General features: G+C 40.7%; 1 protein-coding gene across 2 annotated transcripts in view; it reads right to left on the bottom strand.

Annotated features, from left to right (window-relative positions):
* Positions 1 to 2351: 2351 nt before the first annotated feature.
* Positions 2352 to 10905, bottom strand: part of MAP6 (microtubule associated protein 6) — a 28902-nt gene continuing 20348 nt past the window's right edge. For both annotated transcript variants that reach the window (XM_053456718.1, XM_053456720.1), the window contains exon 4: positions 2352 to 2476. In XM_053456718.1, the coding sequence (XP_053312693.1) occupies positions 2401 to 2476 (76 nt within the window). In that variant the 3' untranslated portion in view covers positions 2352 to 2400. The remainder of the gene's footprint in view (positions 2477 to 10905) is intronic.

Genomic DNA, 10905 nt, shown 5'->3' with positions numbered 1-10905 from the left:
GTATGTCAACATGGACGTGTATGTATATGTGTGAGAGCATGGACGTGTATGTGTAAATGTATGTGAGCATGGACGTGTATGTGTAAATGTATGTGAGCATGGACGTGTATGTTTACGTGTGTGAGCATGGACGTGTATGTGTAAGTGTATGTGAGCATGGACGTGTATGTATACGTGTGTGAGCATGGATGTCTATGTATAAGCGTGTGTGATCATGGATGTGTAAGTGTGTGTGTGAGCATGGACGTGTATGTGTAAGTGTATGTGAGCATGGACATGTATGTGTAAGTGTATGTGAGCATGGACGTGTATGAGCATGGATGTCTATGTATAAGCATGTGTGATCATGGATGTGTAAGTGTGTGTGTGAGCATAGGCGTATATGTGTAAGTGTTTGTGTGTTGGCATGTATGTGTAGGAAGTGTGAGAGGGAGCGTGTGTTGGCATGAGTGGTGTGAAAGGTAGTGTGTGTGTTAGAGTGACTGTGTATGTGCGTTAGTGAGTATGAGTGTTTGTGTTAGCATGCATACATTTGTGTAAGTGTGTTTACATATGTGTGCCATATGTGTGGAGGGGAAGCGAGCTGTTTGGGGGAAAGATGGCACAGATAAGCTGTTTGGGGGCACTGACAATCTAGAGAAAACAATGGCACAGACAGGCAGGCTGTTTGTGGGGCACTGATAATCTGTGTGGTGGCAAAGGCGGCACTCACAAGCTGTTTGGGGACAAAGGTGGCACTGTGGTGAGGTTGGGGGCCCGCTCCCTGCACTATCCTGCTGCGCTCTGATACTGAATTTAATTAAAGCTGTATATTTAACTACCATTCCACGCACCGTTAATTCCAGGGCTGCCCCTCCACGTTCAGGGAGGTTTTTTGGGGCCATTTGCTTTTAATAAGGTCATTTACTACCAGCAAACAATGCGGTTAATTCACGTCGTAAACATCTGTGTTTTTGTTGCTGCTCCTAGATTTTGGGTAGCGTTAGTAAAATTTACAAACTCAGGATGTGGCTTCTCAAATACCTTTATTTTTAACCATTAACTTCCTTTTGCAAAACTACACCCCCCCCCCAAGTTTGGAGGACACAACCCGACTCATCAGTTTCTGATAACGAAGCTAGAGCAAAAATATTTAAGAAAGCCCCTCAAATATCGTGTAAAAAGTTTGGGGTCATGGAAAACAATGATGTCTGTTACATAATCACAAAAGGGTTTTCTAACCATCAATTAGCCTTTAAAAACCTAAGCTTGGATCAGCGATCACAACGTGCCGTTGGAGCACAGGAGTGATGGGAGTGATAAAGGGCCATCGGAACACAGGAGTGATGGGAGTGATAAAGGGCCGTTGGAGCACAGGAGTGATGGGAGTGATAAAGGGCCATCGGAACACAGGAGTGATGGGAGTGATAAAGGGCCGTTGGAGCACAGGAGTGATGGGAGTGATAAAGGGCCATTGGGACACAGATGTGATGGGAGTGATAAAGGGCCATTGGAACACAGGAGTGATGGGAGTGATAAAGGGCCATTGGGACACAGGAGTGATGGGAGTGATAAAGGGCCTCTGTACGTCATTTACAGCATTAACCCCGTCTGCGCTGGATTTATCATCCATTTCATGTTGTTTTTCAAAAACAAGGAAATTTCTAAGTGACCCCAAACCTTTGGAAGGTAGAGTAAATATATTTTTAACCATTAGAATGGATATTTATATTATAGAAATATTTTTTTCCACGTGAGTGAATTATAAGCTGTTAATCAACTCCAGTGTGTTTTCTGCTGAAAGAATTAGTTTAAGTACCTGATGTTATTCCACCCCTGTGTTGTGTGGTATATATATATATATATATATAATATTTTTGCCAATTGCCCTGGTATGAATGGGGCACTCTTGACCACATTTTATGTGTCGCATCCCCATGCTCCAATCCAATGTCCGAACAGATTGGCTCTTTAGCCTTTGGCTACCAAGTTAATGAATAATAATTACTCCATAATTGCATCTTATTCTGAGTATTTGTGAAGATATTCGCTAAACGGTGGAACCATGAAAGGTTCTGTTTACAAACAGACAATGGAGGGGTCGGAATGTTACGTGACTTTGTATCCTAAGCATTTATTTTAATTTATAAAGCTGTTTCCTGCTGTTTCTATACACATTATCGGGGCTTTTAGGGCCGTAGAACCCTGCGATCCCCTCATACCCAGCAAACATTCTGAGCACCAGGATTTTGTGGACACAAAGAGAGACTGGCCATACGAAAGAGAGACACTTGGGACGTACGCAGTCAGCTGTTCAGCCAGACAATTGCAGCAAATACTTTTATTTCTGCTCAGTGAGACATTTCATGCAGGTTATACGCAGGGCTCCTGGAATGGAGTTTTTGGCAGAGAAACACACATTTACTGTACGGATGCCGTGGTCTGTCCCGTGACTTGGTGCTCCTGGTCCGGATCATTCTTTGGGTTTATTGCACACCTAGAAGCCAAAAAAATAATAATTTACATTTTAAGAAAATTTTAGCTCATTTATGCAAATCAAACATAAAACGGCTAATGGTTACAAAACATCGATTATTCCATCTATTTTTTTAAAAAAAAATCTTTTTCTTTTGATCACTATGGCGATGTGTGAATTACCGGTGAATCCCTTCCAGAAACTGGACCGGCACTGGATTTGTAGCCCCTGCAAACTGTGTAACCAGCTCCATCTTCCTGCATGCAGGGGTGACCCCCCCCGCATAACATACACACATACTAACACATACTAACTCATACTAACACATACTAACTCATACTAACACATACTAACTCATACTAACACATACTAACACATACTAACACATACTAACTCATACTAACTCATACTAACACATACTAACTCATACTAACACATACTAACACATACTAACACATACTAACTCATACTAACACATACTAACTCATACTAACACATACTAACTCATACTAACACATACTAACACATACTAACACATACTAACTCATACTAACACATACTAACACATACTAACCCATACTAACTCATACTAACACATACTAACTCATACTAACACATACTAACACATACTAACTCATACTAACACATACTAACACATACTAACTCATACTAAAACATACTAACTCATACTAACTCATACTAACACATACTAACTCATACTAACACATACTAACACATACTAACTCATACTAACACATACTAACACATACTAACTCATACTAACGCATACTAACTCATACTAACTCATACTAACTCATACTAACTCATACTAACTCATACTAACACATACTAACACATACTAACACATACTAACTCATACTAACACATACTAACTCATACTAACTCATACTAACACATACTAACTCATACTAACACATACTAACTCATACTAACACATACTAACTCATACTAACACATACTAACACATACTAACTCATACTAACACATACTAACTCATACTAACACATACTAACACATACTAACTCATACTAAAACATACTAACTCATACTAACTCATACTAACACATACTAACTCATACTAACACATACTAACACATACTAACTCATACTAACACATACTAACACATACTAACTCATACTAACACATACTAACTCATACTAACTCATACTAACACATACTAACTCATACTAACTCATACTAACTCATACTAACACATACTAACACATACTAACTCATACTAAAACATGGTAACACATACTAACTCATACTAACACATACTAACACATACTAACTCATACTAACACATACTAACACATACTAACCCATACTAACTCATACTAACACATACTAACTCATACTAACCCATACTAACTCATACTAACACATACTAACTCATACTAACACATACTAACACATACTAACTCATACTAACACATACTAACTCATACTAACACATACTAACACATACTAACTCATACTAAAACATACTAACTCATACTAACTCATACTAACACATACTAACTCATACTAACACATACTAACACATACTAACTCATACTAACACATACTAACACATACTAACTCATACTAACACATACTAACTCATACTAACTCATACTAACACATACTAACTCATACTAACTCATACTAACTCATACTAACACATACTAACACATACTAACTCATACTAAAACATGGTAACACATACTAACTCATACTAACACATACTAACACATACTAACTCATACTAACACATACTAACACATACTAACTCATACTAAAACATAGTAACACATACTAACACATACTAACTCATACTAACTCATACTAACTCATACTAACACATACTAACACATACTAACTCATACTAAAACATAGTAACACATACTAACACATACTAACTCATACTAACTCATACTAACACATACTAACTCATACTAAAACATAGTAACACATACTAACTCACTCCACAACACTGTACACCAACACACACTCACTCCAACTCCATATATTCACACAGACACACTCTCTCCCTACTCCTTCTCCCCTCCCCTCCTCTCCCCCAGGGGCCACTACCCCTAGGCTAACCACTTTAACACTGTACACTTACAAACACTCTAACACAATATACACTATATACTCATACATATACTAACAGCATACCCTCACACACTCTAACATCATACACTAAACATACACACTCTGATACTATACACTTACCATACATATACACATACCCTCACACACACTAACATCACACACTAACACACACTCTCTGATACCATACACTTACCATACATATACACATACCCTCACACACACTAACATCATACACTAACACACACTCTGATACCATACACTTACCATACATATACACATACCCTCACACACACTAACATCACACACTAACACACACACTCTGATACCATACACTTACCATACATATACACATACCCTCACACACACTAACATCATACACTAACACACACTCTGATACTATACACTTACCATACATATACACATACCCTCACACACTAACATCACACACTAACACACACACTCTGATACCATACACTTACCATACATATACACATACCCTCACACACACTAACATCACACACTAACACACACACTCTGATACCATACACTTACCATACATATACACATACCCTCACACACACTAACATCACACACTAACACACACACTCTGATACCATACACTTACCATACATATACACATACCCTCACACACTAACATCATACACTAACACACACTCTGATACCATACACTTACCATACATATACACATACCCTCACACACTAACATCATACACTAACACACACTCTGATACTATACACTTACCATACATATACACATACCCTCACACACTAACATCATACACTAACACACACACTCTGATACCATACACTTACCATACATATACACATACCCTCACACACACTAACATCATACACTAACACACACTCTGATACTATACACTTACCCTCACACACACTAACATCACACACTAACACACACACTCTGATACCATACACTTACCATACATATACACATACCCTCACACACTCTAACATCACACACTAACACACACACTGATACTATACACATACCCTCACACACACTAACATCATACACTAAACACACACACTCTGATACTATACACTTACCATACATATACACATACCCTCACACACTCTAACATCATACACTAAACACACACACTCTGATACCATACACTTACCATACATATACACATACCCTCACACACTCTAACATCATACACTAACACACACTCTGATACTATACACTTACCATACATATACACATACCCTCACACACTAACATCACACACTAACACACACACTCTGATACTATACACTTACCATACATATACACATACCCTCACACACTAACATCATATACTAACACACACACTCTGATACTATACACTTACCATACATATACACATACCCTCACACACACTAACATCATACACTAACACACACACTCTGATACCATACACTTACCATACATATACACATACCCTCACACACTCTAACATCACACACTAACACACACACTCTGATACTATACACTTACCATACATATACACATACCCTCACACACTAACATCATATACTAACACACACACTCTGATACTATACACTTACCATACATATACACATACCCTCACACACTAACATCACACACTAACACACACTCTGATACCATACACTTACCATACATATACACATACCCTCACACACACTAACATCACACACTAACACACACACTCTGATACCATACACTTACCATACATATACACATACCCTCACACACTAACATCATACACTAACACACACTCTGATACTATACACTTACCATACATATACACATACCCTCACACACTAACATCACACACTAACACACACACTCTGATACTATACACTTACCATACATATACACATACCCTGACACACACTAACATCACACACTAACACACACACTCTGATACCATACACTTACCATACATATACACATACCCTCACACACACTAACATCATACACTAACACACACACTCTGATACTATACACTTACCATACATATACACATACCCTCACACACTCTAACATCATACACTAACACACACACTCTGATACCATACACTTACCATACATATACACATACCCTCACACACTAACATCACACACTAACACACACTCTGATACCATACACTTACCATACACATACCCTCACACACACTAACATCATACACTAACACACACACTCTCGTCTTTCCCTCCCTCTCACTTTCATCCTCTCTCTCTTGTCCCTTCTCCTTCTTAAGTGAAGCTCGCACCTCTCCCCCTCTGTGGCCTTTATCTTTAGTGCAGCGCGCCCCCTCTGTGCCCCCTCTGTACCCTCCTTCCAAAAGAGTGAAGGAATAAGGTCTACATTTAATTTTAAACTGCAAGAATTTCAACAACAGCTCACCTAATACACTTTATTAGCCTCTACCACTTCTGCAGAGAGTCTGTTCCACTAATCTACTACTCTAAAGTAAACCTGACAACCTCCTTCAGTTGTTAAACTGGTTGAGAGGCCCCACTCGATGACAGAAGACAGAAGAAGATAATAGTAGTATACGTCATGGGTTCCGGTATATTTCTTATGTTTTTTGCTTCTGTCTGGTTCCATTGAAACGAAACGCATTAAAGCATTGATGATTATAAAGAAATGTCTCTAATGCAGAGCTATCGGGGAATGTAGCAGTGAAGAGAGCAGCCGCGCAGGCATCGCTCGCCAACGCACGGCCGGAACGCATCTTCACTGTAATATAATTAACCCGGAACCGGCAGAGAGAGACCGGGAAGTCGCTTGTGGTTACCGAACCGGAGAGACGTAGATTTCCTTTCTGTGTTATTCCTTTCTTTGGGATTTCGCACACAACTGATAATCGGGGACCCACAATGTTTTTTGTGTTCTCGGGTGTCTACATGGTGTGTGTTTTAGTATTTCTGTCGGTGTGGCGACAATGAGAAAAAGCATCAATCAATGAATTGATTTTTAATATTAATTAAGCACCCACTTGAGGAGTGGGGCTAGGAGACACTCAGAGATTTTCTTGGTGTGGTGTGAGTTTGAATCCTTTCCTCACTCAATATCAGTGGCGCCATGGCTGAGATGCGACACTAATGCCAATTAATACCCCAGCCTGAGCTCTGTCATCTCTTCTCTGCCCTCCTTGTGCCAATATCTGCTCTAATGGCCACCATACTCTGTGGGTGGATGGAACAGAGATGGGTCAACACCGGGGGAAGACTAGCACCTTCTGGCCCGGGGAGCATGTAAATCCAAACGGGCCCCTAGTCCTTCTTCGCTCAACGGTAAATAACACACACACACTCTAACACCCAAACACACACGCTCACTCTAACACCTAAACACCCACACTCACTCTAGCACATACGCTCACTCTAACACCCAAACACACACGCTCACTCTAACACCTAAACACCCACACTCACTCTAGCACATACGCTCACTCTAACACCCAAACACACACGCTCACTCTAACACCTAAACACCCACACTCACTCTAGCACATACGCTCACTCTAACACCCAAACACACACGCTCACTCTAACACCTAAACACCCACACTCACTCTAGCACATACGCTCACTCTAACACCCAAACACACACGCTCACTCTAACACCTAAACACCAACACTCACTCTAGCACATACACTCACTCTAACACCCAAACACACACGCTCACTTGAGGTGCTGTGCTAGTACTACAGTACTTAACGTTGCTTTACATGAACTCATTGAGACCTCTATGACAAGCAGTCTGACCCTGTTCAGAAAAGTACCCTCCATGTTCTGATGGGCCAACCTGCCCCTTGGAATCACATGACTGTGGGGTAGGGGCAGAAAGGTTTAGCACAGCCCTCCATCAAGCTGCCATGCGGATGATGCCCGTGAGGACCGTAAGCAGTTGCAGTAAGCAGCGCAGGAGGCAGTGAAACCCCCGGGAATCAGGAGACGAGGAGTGGAGTGTTTTGCACTTTGGACTGAGCTTCCCGGACAGGCCCATAAATGGACTTTAAGTCTCGGCTTTTGGGAGGTCTCAATCTGGGTCAATGCATTGTCCAGGAATGAGAATTCTGTGACTGTGTTTGTCTGTCTGTTTGGCTCTGTGTAACGTCTGCAAATAAAGGGGTTAATTCTCTGAAACTGTCTGGTAACGACTGTATATATTATACTATAAATATATTATCAAATCTGAAATCCACAGGGTTCCCAGGCTTCCTAATAATTAATATTAATGCGTGTTAATGTGAATCAGTGTGTATGTGAGATATATATATGTGTGTGTGGGTGTGCGTGTGTGTGTGTGCATGTGTGCGATCTCATCCGCTTTATAGTGTGTCCCTGAATGGCAGAAATAAAATGTGGTCACCCTAGTTATCATAAAAATGGCTTATTTATATGAAAAAACCGACACCTGGGGTTTATTAGCTCCATAATATAATTTACACGACTGAGAAGCAGAAACTCCGGACAGAATAGGTACAAAGTGGGGTCCTCAACACAACTTGCGGGGGGCCAAACATTTTGTGTTACGTCTCTGCTGACATTTAAAAGGTTAACAGAAAGAGACAAGAACTGGCAAAACATACGAGAGGAAGGGGGCTAAGAACGGGCCGTTGTCTACGCCGTCAGTGAAACTGCTCATTCCGAATGCATTTCAGGATAACCTTCAAACATACGCGGAAACCGACTCGCCTGTGGACTACAGCGGAAACCAATGAAGCAAAAAAATGGTGAAAATATTAGATCTCAATGAACAAAATTGCCATATATAACTGTTTTTAAACCATATTTTCCTGTTGCAGATTAAATGGGTCTACTCACTAAGAAGTCAAGCGGCCGTTCATGGTAAGGGTTAATTCAAATGACCAGAATCCAAACTTCAGTTGCATGGACTGCAACTTTAATGTGAACTTTCATGTCCTCACCTGAAACTCCCATAACATAACATCTCATGCCCTTTCAAATATATAGAAACATTTCAAATCTAAAGAAAGAAAGAAAAAATGGGGGTCCCCAGACGTTTGCCCTACCGGCCCCCTTGCATAATGGGATGAGGGTAATTAAGGAATCCTAAAGGGGGTATATAGAGTGTTAAATAATATTTAAAACTCTATGGGAGGAACAGACACCAAGCTGTGTTTTTCCCCTCACCCTCCAGCCTATTGCTGTTGGGATGAGGGGGGCTTAAAATAATAAATTTACCATTGGAAGGTGCATGTTTGTCCCTCTCACCCCACCCTCTATTCCTGCCCTGTGGGATAGGGGGGGTTAAGTACAAGATACAAATTTATACAAAATCCCTTACTAAGCACCCTTTGGGTGCCATGAAGTTGAAACCTGAAGGGTGCAGCCCGTAGGGAAAAAGTACCGGTAGTCACGTCAATTTCTTCCCGGGAAAAGGGGCCATCAAAAAAAAAAAAATAGAATTAAAAAAGCCCACAAAAATAAATAAATAACAATAATGTCACAAAGCAGGAGACATTTGTGCAGTCGAAATGTGCTAGTTTAGTTTGAAAGTAGGTGAAAAACCCATCTTTTCATGAGACCTCCCATTGATGAAATTGTCAATATTTTGCCCAATTCGAGCTGCAGCAACCATTATATATACCGGTAATTCCTTTGTGTTTAACAAGGAACAAGGGGGAGAAATGTTAGAACATGAAGCCATATTTAAAACTAGAGGGTCAGAGGTTTAGATGGAATGAAAGGAAGTTGTCCTTTACTGAGAGGGGGGTAGATAAGTGGAACAGCCTCCCAGCAGAGGTGGTAGAGGGTAATACAGCGAGGGTATTAAACATGCATGGGATAGACATACGGCTCCTGAATCTAAGACGAGACCAACGACTGATTGAGGTTTGAGTCTTGACAGCAGGAGAAACGGCAGATTGGCCGGGGGCCAGATGGGGCCGATCTGCTGGCAGATTCTGTGTTTCTATGTTTTTGAAACGTCCGAGCTGACTCCTGTTTGATGTGAATAATGATTTAAATATGCCGATGCTAGATCTTTGTGACCTACTTTCAATGCAGCTCCCCGTGACCCCCGCCTGAGATAACCTGCAGTCGGTTCAGTACGGATTCTGCGTGTAATCAGCGCCATCAAGCAATGGACACCGGATGCTAAATAAATCATTCGCACGCGCAAGACTGCCTAGCAGAAACGCTTCCATGAACCTCTCATACATATGTGATTGCATAGAAACCTGAGTGTTAGCGTGTGTGTTTGTGTAAGTACGTGTGTGTGAGCGTGAATGTGTATATGTGTTAGCAGTAGTGTACAAAGAACTCGGAATGGAGTGCTATGT

This window comes from Spea bombifrons, chromosome 2 (genome assembly GCF_027358695.1).
Source record: "Spea bombifrons isolate aSpeBom1 chromosome 2, aSpeBom1.2.pri, whole genome shotgun sequence".
Taxonomy (NCBI): Eukaryota; Metazoa; Chordata; class Amphibia; order Anura; family Pelobatidae; genus Spea; species Spea bombifrons.
Note: the sequence above shows the minus strand (reverse complement) of the source record. Positions and strands in the feature narration are given on the sequence as shown.